The 25,077-nt window shown below is 35.9% G+C and overlaps 1 protein-coding gene across 1 annotated transcript in view; it reads left to right on the top strand.

Moving 5' to 3' along the window:
- Window positions 1-25,077, top strand: part of KCNMA1 (potassium large conductance calcium-activated channel, subfamily M, alpha member 1) — a gene marked incomplete at both ends in the record, with an annotated part of 146,241 nt that overhangs the window by 112,687 nt on the left and 8,477 nt on the right. The window contains 3 exons of the mRNA XM_010153889.1: window positions 2,898-3,021; window positions 5,923-6,147; window positions 9,387-9,579. Coding sequence (XP_010152191.1) covers window positions 2,898-3,021; window positions 5,923-6,147; window positions 9,387-9,579 — 542 coding nt within the window. The remainder of the gene's footprint in view (window positions 1-2,897; window positions 3,022-5,922; window positions 6,148-9,386; window positions 9,580-25,077) is intronic.

Raw genomic sequence — 25,077 nt, 5'->3', positions numbered from 1 at the left:
TCTGTGCTGTTTATGTACAGTATGTACTGATTGGAAAAAAATATAAAAATAAAAATTAAAAAAATTACAATTTGTTACCTAAAACCTCAATAGGGAGTCATATGTGATGATTCACTTTCTTTACCTCTCTCACAGTGCATTTCTGTTTAAACCAAAGATACCTAGAAAACGTAGTATTGAGGTGAAATTTCAGTAACTCTTTGGCGGAAGCTACTTTGAATATTCCCTTTAGGATGCAAGACCCTTACACAAAAAAGAACTATGCTGGGCTTTAAGCACACACACACACTAAAAATTGCCTCCTGCTTGAAGACAGTTGACCATAATGTGATGCCAGATGTCTGTTATCAGCTGCTATGTTGTAAGATTTCTTTCGATTTGTATGATTTCTGTAACTGGGATTAGAGTATTGTTAAATACTCATCTCTGTGAAAGCTTCAGATTATCTATTTAGTTTTAAATCTCAGAACAGAAAATAAACACTGATTAGAAAATAATGATGTGGCATTATTTTTAAATTGCTTTATTATAGTTTCTCTAATAAGGGGAAAGGGAAAAAGAAAATCTCTTCCTACATGCATCTGATTTCTGAAAGGAAAAGGAGGTGATTTGATCAGTGAACTTTGCTATTGTTTCAGTGCTCTGCTAGGAAAGCTTGAGGAGAAAGTTCTTGTGAAAATTTGAGGGAAAAGACCCAAACACTGCTCCCCCCCCCAAAAAAAACCCCAAACCCCACCCAAAACAAACAAAAACCCCCAACAAAACCACTAAACCACCCACAAAAACAGAAAGAAAAAACATTTCTCAGTGGAACATTCTGAAGATTCCTAACCTTTTGAAAAACTTTCTTATCTTGAAACACATGGCTAACGCTTCTATCAGAAATATAGCTAGGGCAGTGCACCACTAAATGTTGTCTGAACATTAGTATACAACCTTCAACTGCAACTGTATCCATGCTTGCAGACCTTACTGTACCACATGCAACTATGAGCAGCAGGGAATGCCCTGTGAACAGCATTATGGTTAGGTCTCAGATAAAAACTACCGCAGCTGCACCTCGCTGAGGAATGGAATAAGAGAATGAGGAGTCTAGATATTTTTCTAGAAATAAGTAAATAAATAAATAGTAAAACCCCAAACAAACAAACAAAACCCCACAAAACACTCTACTTTGGTACAGCTTTTTCATCAAGAAGTCACCTCAACTTCCCACAAAAGAGGGAGCACAGTTATGCAAGGCCTTTCATTACTAAACCTGGAGTATGGTTAGAGACTCCAAGTAGTCCCCTAGAGACTCCTCTGCTGCCAGTGGATTGATAGTGAAAAGCACTGAGTTGTTTCTCTGTTGAGTGAATCTGAAAAACTTCAAAAACATAGTGTTTCTTTTTCCAGGTGAGTCTGACTTTGCCTTTGCCAGGTAGCACATTGTTTTTTCTTAAAGCATCAAAATATTCTGAATTAAATGGAACATTTTATTAATAGTTTATCAAGTTCTTTTAAGCCACTTTCTACAGAGTTTACCCTGTTTGAGTGAAATGGATGAGAATTTTCCACTGATTTCAATTGATATATATTCAGTGCCTATAAGATTACACAGATTAATCTGATGAAATCAGAGATTATACCTTTCTTAGGTATGCAAGCATAACAATTTTAAGCATGGTAACATCTCATACTATATTCAGGGTAAATTAACCTATATCATAAACAGTGTTCAAAGTCTGCTTTACCACAGTCTGCTGGCTCATATGCTTTAAAAGTAGAAAACATTCCAGTTTTGAGTGTTCAGCTAATATGGGCATTTCTCTAACAGGCTTCAAAAGACAAACTGCTTTAAGATTTGGCTACCTGTCTCAGAGAACTTGGCATATTCCTACATTGCATGTATTTTCTTCTTTGAAATGTTACAATTACATATCAGGATATTTCAAGCATTTATGACAAAAAACTTAAGTAAAGACTATAGTTTTGCCAGATGAAGCTCTGTTCCCTCCTTGAATTCAAGATTTTAGGGTCAGTTTACCCTGTGCCTTGTAAACACAGCCCTCCTTCTCTTAGTACTGTATAATGCTATCACTTAGCCTAATGTTTCATTTTAGTGTATAAATTAAAGAACTGTGTTTGTCTATGCTTAGGGGTAACTATAATGCTGCAAGCAAGTTTATAAAAATGTCTTTTATTTGCTTCTACTTTCAGAAGCCTTGTGCTTTAAAATCTTGCTGGAAAAACACTTAGGAGGTTATCACAGGTGGAGTTGTCAGAGAAAATGGACATTGTTGTTTGGTATTAAAATCATGTATTCCAGATGTGGGCATTTGTTAGTCAGTCTGCTCTAAAATGACATACTGTTGAATCTTTAAAGGGCTTCAGTTTGGGAAAGCAAAATATGATTGGGCAAATTGCTAAAATATTTAAAGTGCAGCCTGTTAAAGCTTTTACTGCGAAGAGCATCACGTCAGAAGTTGTATGTGGTAAAGGCAAGTAATTGGCTTTCCATACTTATGCCAGTCAGTCAGCATGGGGCTCTGTTCCTATCCCTTATACTTCATTGCAGATACTAATAGCAACTCCGATAGTTATTTTGGAGGGGTGAGACTGGAAAGAAAACAAAACTTCTATGAATGTGATGGTGTCAGAAAGCCCTATTTAAAATTAAATGGTTATTGGTGTAGAAAGAGCATAGAAAATCTTCGAAATGAACCCAAAATCTAAAAAATAACATTTTTTTCTTTTCAGCTTTTGTTTAAAACTGGCTGTATTGAAAGCATGTTAAAGTGTAAATACATTTCATTTTTTTACTTTTATCCCTCTTTGTACACAGCTCTTGGGATATCTTCCCATACATAATTTATAATATTTTCCACTTACCTTGTCCTCAACTTGTTTTTCCCCAGGCATGACCCCTTGTTAATTCCTGGCAATGAGCAGATTGACAATATGGATGCCAATGTGAAAAAATATGACTCTACAGGGATGTTTCATTGGTGTCCAGCCAAGGACATTGAAAAGGTCATTTTGGTAGGTATTGATGATAAGTTGTGCTTGAAAAGAGGTTATTTGAAACATAGAACTGGTGTCTAATGGATTAATAAATTAATCTCCACTATCATTAAAGCCAGAGTATTGAAATCAGAAACACGGAGTGGTGAAATTGAAGCCAGAGTTTTGGTTAAAGAATTATAAGTATATAAATCTGTATGCCAAACGCAACAATAAAAATTGATCCAAAATAGAGAATGTCTTTTTCATATGCTGAAGTTTTCATATTGAGTTTAAATCTTTAGAGAATTAAGATTGGAAATATTTAGATGTTTACATACCCCTTTTATCTCTTTACACAAGGCAGTAATGTTTCTAATACAGGCAAGTGTTGCTTTGCATTATCTTTTATTTATTTATGTGAATTTTGCTCTCTTAGAACTTCTCTCTCAATTTCCAACATTTCAAGATGCCCAAATAAACCAGAGTAAGTAGTACTACTACTACTCTGCCTTTCTAGCATGTTGCAGCAAGCCTAGTCTGTGTTTGTTTCGTTTGTTTAACTGGGGAAACCATCAAACTGACTCAATTCATTAAAAATAATTAGAAGCCCTATCACAGTCTATTTTGCTCAGTGAAAGTTTGTGCCACTTGTGTTCATGTACTCATACCGAAGAGTAACAAGTAACTAACTCCAGATCTCATAGGCAAAACTGATGATATTTGAAAAGAACTCCCTGGTGATCTTCACTTTGTCGCACTTCATAAAGCTTTTCTTGCACTGTGGTGTGGTATAGCCGACGATGGTGACAGCCCTGGATTATTCTAGAAATCAGGGGTTAAAAGCTTGTCTCCACTTCTCCTCAGGGGTTTCTGTAATAAACATGATACTGCCTGGATTTGCAATATCGGTGTTTAAACAGTCAAGCAAGTAAATTCCAAATTCTAAAGACTGAGCTGTGAGACAGAGTTTGGTGGAACAGCTTTATGCATTTATATGTATTCAGCAGGCAAGGAGGGACAGCCCTGCTGTACAATACTTTCTAATAGACAGAGGTAGGAATTGACCTTGCTGCTCTGAACACATTTTAGCAGACAACCTTTACATGTTGTCCCACTTTCAAAAGTGTTTCTTCAAAACGGTGCTGTGGAGTGCCTCATTTATCATCTCTTGGTGATGCCATGTCATTTCTACCCCCTGCTAGCCTGTGACTCTGTAAGTCTAGCCAGATTCTTTCTGCTTCATGCATCATCACCAATAGGGGCACTGCCAGGAAAATGCTTCCCTACATCTTTTCAAACTCACAGTTCACAATTTATATCTACATTCATATCCGTACAAATTTAACTGTCCTAAGAGACCACACAAGTACAAATTTGTATGTAATTTGAAGATGATATTTCACAGGTTGTCTTCTAATTGATACTTGATGATGCCTCAATCAGAAAAGAATTTATTTTTCTGCCCAATGTCTGTTTTAGCTCTGTGAGATTCCAGCAGTATCAGGTAGTAAGTACTTTTGTTGACATACAGTCAAATGTACACCGCTACATACAGATCAATGACTATAGAGTGACATTTTTTTACATTCTTTCTTTCAAGACTTGGTCTCAGTCTTGTGAAGTCTGAGTATTCCAGCCCCATAGGCATCGGACAATTTGCATGCTTCACTTGAGCATTAGTCTTCTGCTGTTTGAAGGGCCGAGACCACTCTCCTGGTGCAGTTGTATGAAAATCAGTGTAATTGTCCCAGAGAAATTGAAAGCTCATGTATTTTTTAACTAATGAGAAAACTTCTAACCAGAGTTCCCATTCTTATATAGTGAACACCTCTGCTGCATATACCAATCTGTATTGCATATAGTAATCCTTCCATTATTTAGAAAAAAGGACATATACTATGGGTAAGTGTGGGGAAACATTTGCAGTTCACCACTGTCTTCGTTTTATTCTTTGGCAAAACTTCTATATAACAGTAGTGAGTGTACAACCTCTTGGCAATATGATATCAGTGGATCTACAGCTATTTAATGGACTGCATTAATGTGAAGACTGGTTCCAGAAATGAGAGTAATTTTTTCCTAATAATTTAATCATCTTGGTGTTTGAGTTGCCTACTCAACTGACATTACCACTGATGAAATTAGTGCAAAAATTTATTCTTGTCACTGAGACAAGAAGATAATTCTGAATATCATTCAAATGTTCTCCATGAGGCTTTATTTCCTTCTGTCTATTCAACATCTCAAGAAGTCCTGTAAGCCTGAAAAATTAGTATTAGTGATGGTCTTCCACACTAGTTTTTCTTTACTGTGAGAAGTTCTGTGAAGTATGGTGGGCATGCATTGTAAAACAGAGTAGTGTAAAGCATTCTTTGCTTCTCAGGGTAGTAGCAGCTTGTCCTAAAAAAAGAACTTTGACTCTAAGAGTGTATGGTCCTCAATTCACAAGGTATATGTAATACCACAAAGCCCTACTAAGACTACAGAGAACTCATATATTGCTTTTCAGATTGGTCCTGAAAAAACCCTCTAGTGATTTGTCAGCTAAGGCATGGGTTTGCATCTCTTTTCTATAATCCTCCTAATAGCTAAATGAATAGTAGGTCAAATTCTCTTCTTAGCTAAACTCATAGTACTTTGTAAACAGAGTCTTAATCCACATGTGTAGAAATGTACAGGACCAGAATGCTGTCCAGTACAGTGTCTTCCCAAACAACGAAGGATTTGTGAACAAGAATGAAATTTTCTTCTGCTGAGCACATTTAATGAAGGATAAATAATGGTAAAATGAACAGTTATTATCAAACTGCTTCTTTGTGCATGAACAGTATTGACAGTTGTGTTTTTCCTGGTTTAAAGTTCAATATATGATTTAAGCTTCCCTTTGTTTCATTTCTCCTTTGTCTTTTTGTTTTGTGTTTTGTTTTTATTTTTTAGACTCGAAGTGAAGCAGCGATGACAGTTTTAAGTGGGCATGTAGTCGTTTGCATATTTGGGGATGTTAAATCTGCTTTGATTGGATTAAGAAATTTAGTGATGCCATTACGAGCCAGCAACTTTCACTACCATGAACTCAAGCACATTGTGTTTGTGGGTTCACTTGAATACCTGAGAAGGGAATGGGAGACACTGCATAACTTCCCCAAGGTTTCAATCTTGCCTGTAAGTCCAAAGCCATATTATTGATACTTTGTTATTTAGGACACCAACTGGACAGATTCATACTGACTTTGATCTTAGGCTTTTTTACTTTTGTCTACTTATAGGCCTAAGGACTTAGACTTTCCCTTTACTGTGTCTGTGAAAACAGAGCCCTGTGAGACCTTATTAGAAGATATTTGCCGCAGCGTTCGGTTCCTTGTCATCCTCATCGGATGAATTTCAGCTGCCATCAAATGTATTAGCTGTGTTATGTATCGAACGTTCACTGTAGTGCACTGCATGTAGCCAGTTCTGATGTTGTGATTTCTCTGACAGAATGACAGTAGTTATTTATGACATTATTTATGTATTTATACCCAGAAAACCTTTGAAAAAAAATACTGTTACTCTATCTACATAATATCTATCTATATTCATAAAAATGTCCTGTAGGCTGGCCTACTTTATGAGGAACATTTCCACAGCATTTCAGTTCAGAGTCCTGCCATACTCCTGTATGGAAGTATGGCAAAACCCTGACCCTATTGAAATTGATAAAAGTTTAGTAGGGACATCCACTAAAACAATAATTCAGAGGTTCTTTTTCTCCTATATATCATTATCACTCACTTGTGTGCCCACAATGTAGAAACATGAGCTCCAGGACAAACAAATGAAACCTTTCAAGCTAGTGAACTCGGGTGGTCATAGCTACAAATAAACCAGAAAGATGCAGGCAAGAGGGTAATGAGTCCACAGTATAAGTACATAAGAGAATGCTCTGTACGTTACAGAGTAAAGTTAGTTTGTATATTTTTATCAGACTCAAAAATTATTATTTTAACAATTCTTAATAATTGCATTTCACTAGTTAAAAATAAATAGATCAATGATGGATGTAACCTAAACTGACTAATTGGGAAAACAGCTACAGAATGGAAAGACTGCCTTCACTTCTGATTAATAGAAGCTGTAGGTCTTTGTTACTGTAAATGCAATTTTAGTGTTAGCCCTTGGCTTTTTTCTGTAAACTGATCCAACAGATGGTGTCATAAGATTCTCTACTGTCACAAAAATGGTGTCAATATCAGATTTGGTCAGTTAATATCCTCCTCTTCCTGCCAATCCCTTTTAATTCCAGACACTGTGAAGGCTAAAGACTAAGGAAACAGAATTAAATTAATAATACTGTTGAACTGTGGAGCAGAATAGAATCCAGCTACCACTTTCAAATTATCGAGTATATAAAATGTATCCATTATTATAATGTGTATTTGTGAAGTTTTGATTCTGAATTCTTGAAGAGGCATTAAGGAAATGCCACTTTTACATTCCCCAATCAGTTTGCACCTAAATTTAGAGTACTTTTGGACTAATTTCAATTTAAACAGCTTGAATAGCTAGTTAATCACCTTTAAAAATATGGAATATGTAAAGGATATCTTGCACAGTAATGAAGGGTGCTAAAGACTTCATTGCTGCTTTTTTTTTTCAGCCTATCTTGTTCAAAATGGTGATATACAGTTAAAAATATCAGCATTATTTTGATCTAATCATACGAATTTAAAAGTCTAGTAAAGTTTCTGAGATCATATGGATAGGAATCATGTTAAAGGGAGAGGACTCAAACTAATTTCCCACTCCGTTCTTTGGTTCATGAGGTAAAACTCGTTGCTGATATCTGATGTAGATCTGGTTACAGCTGAATATAAAAACATTTATTCTGGATTTTTTTAAAAAGTGGAAATTTTATTTAAAGTCTCTATTAAAAGAAGCATTTATGCTGCTGAGTAAACTCTTAAAAAGTAGGCAAATGCCAATTTTAAATATCCTCAGGCAGCCTAAATTCTGTCCCTTTACATAAAATCATTAGAAGTAAGCCTTTAATTAATTACATGATTGCATATTATTTTTCCCCACAGGAATCCTGCTTCACTTGGTGCGCAGTACAGACACAAAGGGCAGAATTAAGTGGCAGGAATAATCATATCCTAACTTTTGAGTACTTTATAAATAAATCATATCTGTTATATATATATATATACACACACACACACTGTTTTTCACAAGTTTTCATGCCTCAAATTATTGAAAGTAATGTGGAATAGTGAGGCTGGTATCTGAAACTAGTTGGCAATCACTGAATAAGAACTGAGCTGTGCCTTCATTTTGTGCATTTTAAATTCACTTTTGCGCTGAATATTCTCAGTGGAGCTCAGAAGACGTTCACCATGAGCGATCAGCAGATAGAAGAGTAAGGTCTTGACTTGATTTTATGAAAGTCGCTGTGTGACAAGGGGACCGCTTAGTCTCCTCATCATCATTAGGGTCTTTGGGTGCCAAACCATGTGAGGCAGCAGAGCAGAATCTAGCTTCCATAAAAAAAATATTTTTTTTTTTTTCCCTGGACCTTGCAGTCCCTGTGACATAGACTTAATATTCTGTAGCAAAAGAGACAGACTGTTGGATGTGAAAGTCAAGTGTTATCTTTAAACAAAACATAATGGGTTAAGTGTCATGTCTTGTTTGTGTTAACTATGAAAAAACCCCACGGACTACCACAACACTTCATTTTAATTGTTGCATTCTCTGATTGAGAATTGTGGGAGCAGGGAATGTTGCATGACTTGTGACCATGAAAATCAAATCTTGTTTCTGTTTCAAAGGGTTTAATCACACAGTTTTGAAGATCTGTGTGTTTTCCTTCTATAAGCACCAAAAACATGCATTGAAAAGGATTAACCTTTTCTGTGTATCGCTTCAGGTAGAAAAAAATAGCTTTATCCTGATTGCATTTCAGATGTGTAGGACACATAATGCTTTCCTGTTTAAATTGCTATTCTTTTGCCCAAGACCATTGTGACTTGATAGGAGATAAATAGACATTTAAAACACACCCCTTGTTATATTCAGAGCGCCAGAGGTTGCCACATGATAGCAACTTAAATCAAGATGATTTCAAGTCACCGATGAGATGTAGAATGCTGGCATTATTCCTGTTTCTTGTTTGTTAGTAATAGCTTGACTGAGTATTGAGACTGAACCTAAAATGCTGCCATCAGCACCAACTACCCTTTAGATTAGCACACATCTCCTATTCCCTGGCACATAGTTAGACCAGCTTAATGTCAGAGCATAAAAAAGATACTTGTTAAATAATTTCCCAAAGCTCCTTCTCAATCTTTGTTTTTCTTTTTTCCTCTCCTGCCTCCCCCCCCCCCCCCCCCCCCCCCCCCCTTGTTTTTTTCTCTGTGCCGAAGGGTACACCATTAAGTCGGGCTGATTTAAGGGCTGTCAACATCAACCTCTGCGACATGTGCGTTATCCTGTCAGCCAATCAGAATAATATTGATGATGCTTCGCTGCAGGACAAGGAATGCATCTTGGCGTCACTCAACATCAAATCTATGCAGTTTGATGACAGCATTGGGGTCTTGCAGGCTAATTCCCAAGGTAAGGACTGCCCTATAATACTTCTCTGCAGTGCCTACAGGGGACAGGACCTGGCAGGAAGAATATCCCTCACTCAGTAATTCAAAGAGCCCTACATCAGCTTGCTTGACAGTTAAACCTGCTGATTGGTATGACGGCTTTTAAAGGGACAGTCACATAGTTTCTCTACTGCATCACAGAGGACATCCTGCAGAGGAAAAATGAATGAACGTGAAACTGGCATTTTTTTCTCATTTTAAAATTTTCCTAAAAAATACATAAAATAATTTCTTTCTCACCCTGCCAGGTTCTATGGCTTTCTTACTAGGGCAATTACTGTTATGTAGCCAAAGCTAAGTCATACTCACTTCGGAACACCTGAAGCCTCTGTCTAACAAGATTTCTTTTTTAATGTAAAACATATTGCAGGCAGAGAGAAAAAGAGCTGAGTAATACAAGCCAAAAAGTAAAATAAAATTAACAAGAATTTTAAATTGTCTTTACAGTTCCTGTGCCTCCTTGCTCAAAAAGCCAGTTAGAAATAACTCAAAGCTGATTTCTTCCCATCATTTGATGTCTACTCATCCCATTTAAGGGCACTGAACAAAATCCTTCAGTCTTTGCTGAGAGTAGGAGACTGATTCATAGGTAGCCAAAGGCTATTTTACACCAACTGTGCTTGTGCAAAGCAGCTGCAAAGCAGTCATAAGCACCCTGGCAAAGACCATCGGTGTAAAAACAATCATCTCCCCATCCCTGAAGGGTCTTGCAGCTTACACAGCTGAAGTTTTACCTTTGATAAACCTATTATGTGCTGCAGTAAATATTCCCTCTGAATCTAGCCCTGCTATAAATGTAGGTGTAGAAAGGATAGTTCTTCAGTCTGAAATTTCCCCATGAGCCTGACCTAGGGATAGTTTTCCCTCAAGGAGTGCGAGAAGTAAGTTTAAATTCAGTTTTTCCTCTTCTGTACTCTAATCAGGAAGTAGGAATTATGCACTAAAAATCAAAGGCAGCAGTGTAACTTCTTGACTACGGAAACTTCTTGAACAAGGAAAATTATTTCTTAGACTCAGCAATAAAACTCTGGCATTTAATACTGGAATTAAATTGTACCAGGAAACTAAAAGTCTGAAATTTTAAAGTCAGGTTGCCTAGTTATCTGTGTAACAAGTAGATTTAGACAAGTGGAAGGAAGTGTTTTTCCAATCCCATGGGTGTTTGAAGTTTCAAATCTGTGGCCGGGGAGCAATACAACCCCAAATATTATAGAGTTCTTCCTTCACAAATTTGTGAGACAGACTTGCTCACACTATGATAATTTATAGTCATGATTAGAAAATGTGTTGCAGAAGTGGAACACAGGCATAGAGGTTCCTTGTTTTGTTGGTTTGGATCTGGGATTTGAAATTTTGTATTCAAAACCAAATAGGTACTTTCGTACCAGGCTATTGGCTGTTCTTTGGTGGGTGTCTCTGTCTCCTATCATACACGTAAATAAAATAATCAAGAAATAGAAACTGTTTGTCTCACCTTTTTCCTCCCTTTCTGTTCCTAAGCATGGGTAGAGAGAATGTCCTGCTTCTGCCTTTGTTTAGAGGTTAGTTATATTTTTAACACTTGGCTGTTGTATTTTACCTCTGGGAGTACACTGGATCTTAGATCATCCCCAAATGAGGGTGGAAAACCCTAGCAACATAAGAGTCTTGAGCTTCACATCAACACCTGTCATTTCTTACTCTCCAGCCTTGGAGGTATTCAAAACTTGACTGCCTAAAGCCCTTAAAAACCTGATCTGACCTCATAGCTGACCCTGTTTTGAGCAGGAAGTCAGACTAGAGACCCTCTAATGTCCCTTCCAGCCTGAACTGTTCTATGATTGTATAGCATCCAGGATCCTGCTACACCATAGCTCGTGTAGGTCAGCAAGTGTAGACTGGGGCCATAGTCTAAACCCCTTCAGCCCTATTCAGTGTTGTTAATGCAAAGCAGATTGGTCTGGGTGTAAAGAAACAACAACAACAAAAAATGTGACTCTCTCTGTAGCTTTTATGGGGAAACAGGGCATAACATAAGGCGGGTAACCAGCATGCTATAATAGTTGGGAGCACTGACTACACATAGGTTCTTCTAAAACATGTTGCTTCAGAAAATAATTATCTTCCCAGTATCTTCTCTGCTTATGTTATCCACAACTCCTGAATTGGTTGCACTGCTTTCAGTACAGTAAATTTTCGTGAAAGACCTTGAATACAATGGTTGGACTGTCAGAAGCAATTAGATCAATAAATAACCACAAACTTTACTGGAACTTAAATCTAATGTGACATTTTTGTCTACGAAGTGCACCTCTAATGTACAGTGGACACATAATATAAACACATTTTATAAACCAGGTGATTAAACTTTTGCTGGCCAACAAACAGCATACTAGAACCACCTCACAGCTCCTTACTAGCAATTAAGTACCTTTATTTACAGAGCTAGTTTTCATTTTACTTTTCCTTAAAAATTTGTGTATTATTTGACATACTTATCCTTTACACATTAGCTGGTACAAACCTGAAGTATTGCCAATCTGATTTTTTCTAATGAATGCATAATTTTGAATTAAAACATTCCTCCCCAACATCATCCTTGAAAAAGTGTTCTGTGATGTTCTTTTATGTGATTTCTATTACTGATCATAGGAAACACTGACATTAGAAAATCTGTTTGTGTGGAAGAATGTCAGCTGACCTGTGACAGGGTGTTGAAAAGAAACAAAACCAAACAAAATATGTGAACAGCCTGAGAAACATATGGGCTAAGCTGCAAGATTTTTGGTGAAGGAATTAATGGTGTAACCTTACCCTTGTTATTCTAAGTAATAAGCTTGTGTAATTCTGTAGTCAGTAAGTGGTGGAATCTCATATGAAAACATGCTATATAATTTATGTTTATACATTTAAAAACATTACAGTAATTTCATTTATAGGTTATAGAATGCACAAATATCTACTCCAGTTTTTATCTTGGATTATTTCACTTCAGCATCAGACAAAAGATGACACCAGTACAAGAAGTGTGCCATAAAAATCAGGATGCAAATTTATTTAACCATCAGATGAGCCATAATCATTGGCCAGTGCTGAAGTACAGGGCCATATTTGTAACTCTTTTGTTCTGAGTTGATAGCAGAAAAAGAACGTACAAATTTGGGGATTTCATTCCTGTTTCCCAGCGCCTCACCCTCATCACCTACTTTACCACCAAATTTACTTCCAGTTCAAGGAATATAAACACTCTTCATTTAGCCAACATTCTGTATCCTTCCAAACCTGCCCTTCCCAACCAGGGACATAGCATTTCACCAACAACTGAACCCTGATGCAATCTGAGAGGAAAGGCCTTGCAGAAGGAAGAAGAGGGTGGGCAAGGCTTCCTTATAGGTAATGTTCTGTAACAACAGGGCCACCATTTCACAATGGATTAAGTTAAGTCCTAAATTAAAGTATACTGAATTAACCTGGTTTGTATCAAGAAAGGATTTTCTCATTACTAGTTCAAGATGAATTTAATAAACACACAGAAGTTCTCATGCAGGAACAAAGACTTAGTAGTATCTCCTTATAGCGTTAAAATATCCCCAGGCTTTTGGACTGGGTAGCATTAACTATCTGGACCTTCTATGAACAGTGTGACAGCACTTTGTTCCTCTGGTCTTCCTGCCTAGAGTTACCTGATCCTCCCTGAGTTGCATCTTAACAAACCAGGTTGCTCTGCCTTGAGCTCCTGAAGATGGGGGGGGGGAAAAAAAAAAGCTCACGCTTCCAACCCACAGAAAAATATATATTCTGGTCCAGAGGTAGAAAAAACCCTGGAGTACCCAGAGTGGATGACGGTAAACTAAGTTGTCAAATGTATGTTCATCATCAGCTGTCTAGCAACATATGACCAAACACATGACTACACAGAACTGTGAAAGGAAATAGGCTGCCTTCCAGAGAAGGAAAAACTTACTAACTGTTCTGGAAGGATTTGCTAACGTTTTTCCCATAAAATGTGTAATTTTACTCAAAAAGAACAAGAAACTCTTTCAAATTGGGCCTGTGTTGTTGAAAGCATTCTCATGGCTGTCTGCATTGAATGTTTCAAAGCTGACTGGGCAGCTCCTTAGGCTCACTGGAGGTTAGGGGTGCAGAATGATGTCCAAATTATGAGCTTTTGGAAATCATCAGGGCAGTTTGTTGCCTCTGGGAGACCTAGATTCCAAGGACAGAAAGGCCAAAGTGTATCCCACTGAAGCTGCAGCAGACTATTGTTTTCATTAAGAGATATCAGCTTCTGCGCTACAAAATGCTGTAAAGTTGGAGCTTGGCTCACCTCTTCACAAAATGACTCAAACTCAAAATGACTCATTTGTGACAAGAGAAGTCCAGTTTTTATCCTGCACTTCCTCTTATAGACGTTGATTGATTGTCTTCCTAGAAAGGTTTGTCAGGAAGTATGTTTGTAGTGGAGAAAAAAAGTCACCCTCAGGTAATGGAGATTTCTTTTTTTTATTGACCCTTGATCCTTCCTGATTCCCATTCCATCCCCTCAAATACAAAGTGAGATTATGTTATAAAGAAGTATTTTAGAGAGAAGACCAAAGAATATTAGATTCATGTTAAGCATTTTTGCTCCCTAGCCATAACATTTTTCTAAAGCACCCAGGAAGTTTGATTCAGATGGGCTTGGCAGTTATGTTGGGAGAGCTTCAGTAACTCTCCTTTCCATCATTCTGGTTACCTTTCCACCCTTCCTTCAAGTAGCATCTGTTGACTCTTCCCATTTAGCTTTTCATGTTTCTGTATTTTCTTTCAGAGTCTTACATTGTAGGAATTTTACTTGTTGTTTTACACACCAGATGAACAGGGCCCAACACAAAATATTTTTCTTCGGTTGTAACTAAAACTGCTATTTGGCTTTCTTCCCAAAAAGCAGGAAGACAATTATACTTAACTGTTTAGAGATTTATAAATACTGTACCAGAGTAGCCTCTGGGTAGTAACTTTAGATATCCAACTAAATAACTTTCCTTTATTGGATAGTGATTTAGATCTTATTTTGAGCCCTGTGTAATAAGAGCAGTACATTTCATTAAAAAACACTTACTAAACAATAAAGAAAAGTGATCTTATGGCTCTAAGCATGTCTAAAGTACAGAAAGGGGAGGCTTTATAGTAACATTTATTCTATAGACATTACAAGACAGATCACAGTACAGAAGGGTAGATGTATTTCAGCATAGTAACAATTGCAGCTGTTTTCTGAATGACTTCAACTTATGAGAATTTTCCCTAGGAACACTATTTCAACACATGAGAGATCTTTTTAAGGCCTCCATTTACAGTTCTTGTAATACATCCTCAAACAAGAAAGAATAAAGAGAAAAAAATAAAGAGGAGATGAACTCCTGGGTAATACGTCTTGTACATCATGGCAGGATTCTTCTGGGGAAAATCCTATAAAATCAAGTAAACATACCAGAATTTTACACACTAACTTTCAAGTGTAACAGATCACACAAACTAAAATAACCTTGTACAACTTTTGTTTCATTTGATCCAGTTCCTTAAAAAATCACTTATGGCTTCATCATAATTTTTTGTTGGAGCTGGTTTAAGCTTCAACTGAAAGGACAGAAACAGTTAGCCACTGACTTTCATTAGAGTTATTTCACAATCTGTTAATGAATTCTTAAATTATTGCAATTTTTGATAGACTTAATCTCACAATCTGCTGCAAGAAATTTCCTAATAAGATGAATTTGAGATCTACATTCCATTGTGTTTTCAAGTAATATATTCTTTTCACCTCTACCAATCAATAATTCTTGATTGGTTTATCTCTGAAATGTTAGGAAAAGAGTGAGAACACCAGTATTATCAGGATTGGAAATGAGAGAAAACTCTTAAACAAGAGGAAAGGGTAAATACTGTCTAAAATGCGTGGTTAGCAAAGGTTTTATCACTTTCAGAGATAACTGTACTGTAGTTCTGTTAGAGGTGTTTGTTAGAAGTTCAAAACAATAGTTTTATTCCTGAAGGTTTGTGGTGGTGTGGTGTTTTGGTGTGTTGGGTTTTTTTTGTTTGTTTGTTTATTTGGTTTTTTTTGTGAATGTTGAATCTTATTTCTCTTATTTTATGGTTATAAGATAAAGTTTCAAAAGAAAATTTTAGAATATAGTGTTTGATAATCATAGATGCCATTACTTTTTAGGCTTTTACGGAATTCAATATTCTGTGGCAACCCCAGCATTTCCTTGTGTTTAATTTGCTGTATTATATGAAAATATGTGACTAAAGAGCATTACTTTCAAATACAGAAAATCCAACTTGACGTAAGGCAGCTAAATAATTTCAGAGTTTAAGGAGTTATTTAATTTCCTTAGGAAAGAAAATAGGTAAATTTAGAATATTAAATGTAGATGTAATGTTAAAAATAAAGAAGTGAATACTGCTGCCTAAAAAAGTGAAATATTTGGGAGTAATTTTTTTCAAGTGTCAAAGTGAGTGATGACACTAACTTTAAGCTTTTTAAACACACAGATGATTCCTGTGTGTCTTTGCAAATCAATGCAATTTAGACTGCAGAATGGTTGTTATACTTAAAGGTAGCTTATTGTTTCCTAAATGACATAGGTATTTTGAAAAATTTACTCCTAAATATCACTCCTACCAGTTACATTTGCAAAAATGGCCAGTATTTTGCACTGATATAAGGGTTATGGATTTGTTAGGATTGGTAGTTTAGTGTAGGGGTGACACCTGATTAAGCATGTTTTTTATGCTGTGTGTTTTTGAATGCTTCTTGTATTTTTGCTTCCATCAGTTGTTGTAAATGACAAAAATAATAATCCATGTAACAAAAATTTCTACTTGGTTGGTTGGTTATTGTTTAACTAACTGCATACTGAAAAGTTTGTTGCAGTTCGATTTCATTATTATTTTTCAGAGCGAAGACTGATCATCCTAAGTAATGAAGTTAATAACTGAAAAATGAGATAAGGGTATCCTAACTTCCTAGCACATGTCCCACATCACCATTTGCTCACAAAAAAATCCAATTTTTGAAGATTAGGTGACTGTGATAAATAACTCAGTACTACCTTTTTGCAACATGCACATAATTTCTGATGGATCAGCTGATAGCTGTTATTTATTTTGTGGTAGCACACTGGAGCTCTAGATGGGATTAAGAGCTTGTTGTCATAGTCCTGATATATACAAGAATAAAATATGGCCTTTGCCCTGGCAAGTTTACAATCTGATGCCTTGCTTGTTCCAAAACTTAAGTTATGTGCTCAATGTTGTGCAGGTTAATAAATCTTTCTGACTTCAATGAAACTATCCACCTGTGTAAAGTTAGATTACGTGCAAGACGTTGCAAGATTTGGACTTAAATAAACTAAAGAGGCTGGGTGGGAGAGAGGCTGTTCACTTAACTTTGTTTCCTGTGCTATAGAAGCGATCTGTGTCAGGAGTCCTTCCCGTCTGTCAAACAGGATCTTGCTAGCCTTCCAGCCTTCACACGAAACCCTTCAGAGAAAAGATCCCACCCATCACCATTTGCATTTCTTGTATTTTCCTTGCAGCTAGATGCTAACATCAGGTGCCAGGACTTACACACGGAGAACAGTTTTCTGTCTCTCTCAAAGTTTTCCTAGGAAGTGAGAAAAACTATTACGCATAGAGGTTTTCAATTTTGCTGCTTATAAACTAAAGATTTTTTGTGGAATGGCTGGATAGGCTTGTTTCTTTGACACAATTTCTCTGTATTTGAGAAACGCTGTAAGGTTCTAGCCCAAATACTTTCAAGCTTTGACAGTTGCCTCTTTCCCGTCTGCTTTCAAGACACCTTCTGCTTCAGCCACAAAAAGATAAAACTGGGCAAAGGAGGTAGATAGTACAGTACATCAAGCACGTGATTTCACACTTAAACTATAAATATATTTAACCATCCCAAGACTCTTACAAATTCACGGTGACTCGATTTTATTATTATTTGCTGTTCAACATCTTGAAAGCAAACCCCCTATTATGAAGGTGTACTATTTTGTGCATTTCTGATGCTGAGGAATAAAAAAAAAAACACGCTCTTTTTATGAGCATTAATTATACACCAGGCAAGGAAGCAATTGCCTCTATGTTATGAAATATTAAATCAAAATGCTTCCTGTTCCCAGATGTCCCAGAGATAAATACAGCAGTATTTTGAAGCCCCACTTGGAGCTGTTTTGCCTGCAAATTTATAGTTTTGTCTCCATTTTCAGAAAACCCTGTTTTATGTGAACTATAGCACTCTTGGTAGTTTTTAAGGAGCAAACTCCTCTGGAGTTGCCTATGTAGGCAACAACTCTTATGTAGATTGCACACAAGGGATCTGAAGTTGAAAGGCTCCTTTAAGATGACAAATGGGTTGAAAGTGTTATTGTCTTTGATTGCATGCCTTACATCATCTGTATGTAGGAATAAGAGAGCCATACTTTATCTTTAGCCGTTTTATAAATATTTAAGTCCTTATAGTTGCCTAAAGATATTAAAGCATATTTTACAGTAGTTGGAATATAAATATTATATATAGCACAAGACACCAAAGTAGTTTAATGAATTCATAATTTTCTGTTCACTTTTATTGGAATGTGTTTTATGTTCCAAAACTTCCATTTAAAGAATAAGAGAACATTCTGCTCACTGACAAGATGTGAGCCAATAGTGAATGTTATCAAGGTTCTTTTAAATTATGATACAGGGCTTCAATTAGAAAGTAGAAAAGGAACATGGGTATTAGAATGTACTACACAAATCTCTGTGTTTTGACTTTAAAAAAAGCTTATTTGAAGAAACTTTTTTTTTTTTTTTAAGTCTTTAGGAAACTGTAAGGTGTTTTGCTTCTCTGACAGTATTTTTTAAAATTTCTTAACAGCAGAAGGAGATGCATATGCAGATCCAATTATGCAAAAGTAACTTTTTTTCTTTTAATTTGAAGTTCAGTTTCCAAAATAACCAGCCATACAATCATGTGACATTAGAGGTATCAAAGGTCTTTATTTCATGGTCCCTTGAATACAAAGATGTGTTCTTGAATACAAAGATGTGTTGAGGTTATAATTGTGAATCTTTCAAATTTCCATTAAAAAAAAAAAAAAATCACAGTTTCACTATTTTCCCAGTAGGAGTCCATGCTGGCTAATGCGTGCTAATTACCCACAACACAAGTAGACACACAATGCTGGTAAATTACCTGACCCTTTGCATTTTAATGAGACAACAAGGATTTCATGAAGTGATGTTGTTTCAGTGGTTAATGGTGTCAGCAATGTTGTAATTGTAGGCTGAGGCACATTAGCTGCACAACCACATGTAGGAAGGGTTTCTCTTGACAGGCCCTTTGGAGAATAGAACAGGGTATTATCATTAAGCCTATGTCATTTGCATGCTGCTAATCACTTACTTTATTATCTTGTGTATCCATTGTCTTTCTTTAATTGCTCTTTAAATGAAAATTAAAAATAGTTCCAATGCCCACGATACTTGTGATAGCATCTTGATTATGAAGATAACTTCAAGAGAATGGAACATATAGATAAAATATTGCAGGATTACAAGATAGTTTGAAAGTTATGTGCCATAACATGCAGCCTCATGAGCATAATTCTTGTATCCTTCCTTGCTTCAGTATGTATTGTTTGTTTAATAAATGGTTATTTATTTGCATAAAGGTGGTTGTTATTTTTTAAGGACATACATGAATTGAGAGATCAATGTCACTGGTTTTGCTTTAGTGTGGAAGTATCAATATCCAGCAGATTCCACCACTCTAATAATGTTACAGGAGAATGCTAGATTTCAGTTCTTTGTTCTTTCCAGTTAAATCTTGGTCTGTGATATCCATTGTAGAAGAGCCAAATCTAACACCTGCTGGTGAGTTGCAGAACTTTGACAGTTTTAGGTTAAAACTTACAAATCAGTTGCCATTCTTTTAATAAAAGAGACCTATTGATTTTTAAGTTTGACATGGTTAAATTTGAGGCAACCCAGACTTTGTATAATAGCCAGTCTCTAAAACTTGGTAGCTTCTGCTTATCAGGAACCTTCATAACCTTTTATCATCTGCGGAGTTTGATCTTCAGGCTGAACTGGGCACTGCCTTCATTTGAAAATCATTACTGTTCTCCTTATGTATTTTTACAGCTTTGTTTTAACATCTGAACAAACCAAACCTGAAAAAGTAAATCTAAGAATTTTGTAAATGGTAAGGTAAGAATTTTTATTAAAGGAAGAAGGATAAAATTTGTTCTTGACTAGTTACTGTGATTTATTTTTATTCAACACACCCCAATAAGATTATAGTTACCAAGAATTTTCATACTGTTTTATTTCATATAAGATTAAGATTATATAGTTTTTTTTAATGTCATAGGACTATCTGATCTTTTGCAAACTTTCCTTAGAGCTTTAAAGTAGATTCTGTGTAAGTATAATTGAGACTGGGCCTTTCATATTGATTTGGGGTTTCATTGATGGTTTAAATTTTGTATTCAACTTTAAATGTCAAATACTCTTGATATTAATATAAAAGCATGATTACTCGTTAGTAGTGAAGGGCAAATATCTCTACAGTGTAACAGCATATATATTTTCTCTAAGTTTGACTTCACAGAGTTTTGCTTAAATGCATAGGCAGGATTGTAATGTGATTAGATGTCCTCATAGGATTTCCTATTTCTGCAAAGTTCATGTCAGTCTGTTTGTTCTGTGACTTAGAGTCTCCGAGTGAGGGTAAAGATAGCCAGACATTTCTTAAATAACTCCTCTTTAGAAAACAAAGAAGAGAGATTTCACTGAAATGGCAGTGTCATGTGGAAGCTGAGAAAATGTTGGTGAAATTGTTTCTTGTTTGTTTGACGACAGATGGATTGAATTAATAATGCTACAGTTATAGGAGATATACTTAAGAACAAATGTTCCATTAGTCACAAGTGTGAGCTTGCTTAAAACAGTTTATGCTGTAACCAAAATTATATTCAGAAAAGGTACTTGAACCATTTTGTTTAGCATATTAAGCTGTGTATTTTGGAAAACATATCTGTTGTAAATCCTCAATAATTTGTGATTTTTTTCCATCCTAACTTTTCATGTCTGAAGATGGCTTCCTAGAAGAGTAACTTCAGATTTTTCAGAAATAAGTTCAGCTATATAAAAAAATCCACATTGAATTGATCTATCTAATCTATACTAGCTTGAAAACAGTGTTTGACAAGCTGCTTAAAATAACATTCTGGTGAACTCTTTCTTAGAGTTCACCAATAAAAGATAATTTTTTTCCATATAATTTCCAATTTAGCAACCTTGCTATTTCCAGTTTAATAAATGTGCCTAACCAAACAGGTGAATCTCATATACTCTCTTATATCTTAATTGATCTCATTGCCTGCCCCTTCCTACCAAATCTTCTTTGGAGTTCATAAACAGAGGATTTTGCCACAAAATCTTGGAACATGATTCCTTGAAATGTGACATTCATGGAGTTTTTAAACACAGATTTCAAGTCTAATTTACATAATTTTCTTTGCCAGACATGTGACATTTCCATTCTCAACTCCTCTTGTTTATTTTTAATGTCTAGTTTTTACAGTATTTTTCCTAAAAATTAATGAAAATTTCAGGCTTTTTGTTTTTAAATTTCATTATTAGGTGTTGACAAGTTTATTGTGAGACCTCAAATTCATGAAAGAGAAGAAATATTCTCATGTCTTTTCTTGTCAATCAGTAGAGACCAAGTTGATAGCTAGCAATGTGGAAAGGACCTAGAATGTTTCCTTCCAGGTGTTCATGAGAGGATGAGCCAGGGATTTGAAGATCTCTCTGCTCACCCTTACTCTTCAGTAAAGGGAGGCAGGGGACATCAGTGCCTTCCTGAGCTTTTCCTCCAAGACTAGTACTCTCTTGACTCGTTTCTTCATAGGAATTCCCTCATGTGAGTCAAAGCAGGACTTACCCTTCCATAAGTAAAAGGTAGTCTGTCAGGTGAAAGAAGTGCTTATGCAAAGCATCTTGTGATGCACATTTCAAAATATTCTTCTTGTATGAGAGGGAAGTGATTCTGCTTACCTGCTTGAGAAGTGCAACCTTACCTTTGTGTCTCCCAGGTTGCTCATCATTTGAGAATTTGATTATTATTAACTCTTCAGTTAAATCTTCAGTTCTTTGGTGGCAATGTAAACTCTCTCTGTCTGGACATTTCCACGTTGAGTGAGACAGCTGTAGACTGAATTACATAGCGAAAGAGGGTACTTCTTAAAATGTGGACTATATCTTGATTTGGTTTTATTTTATGGCAATGTGCTTTGCAATGTCAAATATAAATAGGCCTTAAAATTCACCTGCCAATTTGTATTTCAGATTGGCCCTGTTCAAAACCACTGAATCTAACTTCTTAAACTGCCTCACTACCTACAGAAATGCACATTGCAAATTGAATATGTATTCTTAGAACTCTATCAAATAACAAGACGTACACTACAGACTGTCAGAAATATTAAAAAAACCCTCATTGGAAGGACAGCTATTTCCACTGATATTGCTACTAATGAAATTCAACAAAGAAGAAAACATTTTATTTTTTTATGAACCCATTTAACTCTCCAGTTAATAATAATGGATAGAAAAGGTGATGTTTGTTTAAGTGCTTATAGAAGTTATGCCATTTTTTAATCCAACACTACTAATTTAGATGCATGAACTACAGTAAATAGTCAATACACTGCTATGAATGTGCTGTGCACTGGATACCATGGCATATATTTTATGGCTGACACTTAATTTTTACTACTTAAAGTAAACCACATTACATTTTACTGTTATCATTGTCTTTACCAACTTGGGGTAGAGCTAGTTTAATGGTTTTTGGATCCCATATAAATAAAATATATGTGGAGCTGGTGTAGAGACACTTCTGCTGGTACTTCTTCAAATACAAAAAGACGTTTGAACTATGCAAGGCAGGCAAAATCCTTAAAGATTTTGGGAAAAAATCTAATGAAATAATATAAATCTATCACGATGATGAGTTACTTTTCTTTCTAAGATTAGTAATGACTGAAGAAGGGAAAAACTGTGAGCCAAAATAGTACAAACTTAGCAATGGGAAGTTCTTTTTTTCTTAAAAGCGAGTAGTAGCTCACTGGTTTTGTGTATACTTTTCCCTTCTTCTTGATGCATTTGAGCAAAAAATCAGAATGGCCATTAGAGGCACAAGTGCTTATAGAGGTTCCTATTACTTTATCGTGCATGGCAGGGATGGTTTTCATACTGGACAGAAATACCAATAGTTCTGAAGTGCAAATATTGTGCTGATGGGGTGATGTGCGTGTTTTGAAAATATACTCCAAACCCTTGGATGGTGCTTCCTTATTCCCATTTCAAATTGGACACCATATATTCTTTGCAAGATTCAGATTAAAGTGCCGCAGGGATGTAGTGCCTACCCGTTTGGATCAGGAGGGTTTTGTTTAAAGAAATACACAAATCATCCTTCGGTGATTATCATTCCCCTCACTGGTAGCTGCACCTGAGTATGGGTGATTTATTGGGCTTTCTGTGGAAAAGTTGGGTGAGTTAGTGTTATGCAGACTGGCGTAGAAGAACTCATACGTGGTATCTACTAAGATGTGTTTAACAGACTTGCTACTCTGAACTTGTGTGTGTTACAGGAGGCAGTATTTGAGTGACAATGACGCTGATTTATTTCCCCTATTTTGGTGTTCATTTGGACCTCTGGTAGAAATTTTGTCTTGTTGAGAATCTTTGTTGTGGTATGCTGAAAGCATGAACGACAGAAGGAAATTCTCCATTAAGGCTCTTTTTAATAAAAATGTTCACACCTGAACACAAGATCCATGTTCCCTTACTGTGAGCATTTAATCAAGCCCTGAAGTTTCTAAACTACAAATTTATTCTTTGGGAATCACCTATATACAGTCACTTGACTGTGTGCTTTTATGACAACCTGTCACCTAAAAAGTTTTGACAGGATTTGGTGAAATCTGCTAGGATTGGACACAGGCGCAATATGCTTTCTAGTTGGCAGGCTTTGGCAAGTGTTGCTTTTTTTACAGTGTGGAGTAAAACAGGAGAAAAGCTTTTGGATACTTGCAAATAGATTAGACTGCAGGAAATGTGCAGGAGGCCTATGGACCATACCTGCCAGATAAATTAGAGGTGGTCTTGATCTGAATCCAACCTGTCTCACAGCTCAGCTCTGGGAATCCAGTTCAGATTTCTTTGATAAAATGAGACTTTAGCCTTCACAGTTAAATCTTTGATCCCCAAGACAGCCTTGAATGTGAGATTTTGGTTTTGACCCAGCCTTTAGAGAACTTAATGACATTTTACCATAGGTTTCCAGCTCAGTTCCAGCTTGAGTAATTTACAAGTCTGCTGGCACTATTTAGCTCAGGCAGACCATGAATTCGACTGTAAGTAAGTCCAAGTTGATGGAAAAACAATATTGCTAGAACAAAGTGACAGATGTTGATTATCACAAAATGTCTGTTTAAGCGTTTTGTATGGATCCATTTCCTCACTGCATACACCTGAAATTTTTGTAGAATTTACAAAGTAATTGTACTTAAAGAGGTGGAATCATCTGCTAAAGAAATTGTCGGTTACATACTGCAAAAAATGACTGCTGTGGTTATTACTGTTGCTGCTCAGGGGAGCTATTCAGATGCCTCATTTATTGGAGCTTAATAGATTAAAAGTCCAAATTGAGTCTCATGGTATAAACCTAATCAAATTCTAATCTGCATAATTTTTCCATAAGCAGCAATAGGAAATTTTTTTAATTTATGTTTCTGTACTTGCCAATCATGTGCTGGGCAACATTGCTACTTTTATTTATCAAAATACTTTTATTGATTAGTTGCTATAACATCTGGCTTTGCTCTTCCTTTTTCTTTATTTGATATAATTTAGAACATAATGACATAATGTAGAGTCTGGTCTAACGTGCCAATATATCATATTTAGCAGTGAGCTTTCCATTTTATTTCTAGTTATTGAATACCTGTCTCTCTCTACTAGGTAATACAGCTTAATTAATTTGATAAATTTTATTCAGCATATTTATTTATTTTTGCCTGAGGTCTAAATATGGAAAGCTGATGAATGTTTAAACTGAAAATAATTTGGCGTCATTTTATACAAAATTCTTTCAGCAGCAAATCTGTGCTACACTTAGGTGCCTCCAACTTTGTGCCCTAGAAGTATCTAGTGTATAAGTATTAAATGGTAAATGGAGTGTGGGGACAATTAAAAAATTAAGTTTGTAATGAAAGTGACTAAAAACATAAGAATTAAAATTTCTGATAATATGAATTAAAGTGCATTCCATAATGATTACTGAATGAAGACATGTTACTATTTTTTCTCTGTCTTTCCTAATATTTGTATAGTTCTAGTGATTCTTTCTGAACAAAAATAAGAGGGG

The sequence above is a fragment of the Eurypyga helias genome, unplaced genomic scaffold, assembly GCF_000690775.1.
Source record: "Eurypyga helias isolate BGI_N326 unplaced genomic scaffold, ASM69077v1 scaffold5886, whole genome shotgun sequence".
Lineage (NCBI taxonomy): Eukaryota > Metazoa > Chordata > Aves > Eurypygiformes > Eurypygidae > Eurypyga > Eurypyga helias.
The sequence above is the reverse complement of the archived record's forward strand: the minus strand, read 5'-3'. Positions and strand labels throughout refer to the sequence as shown.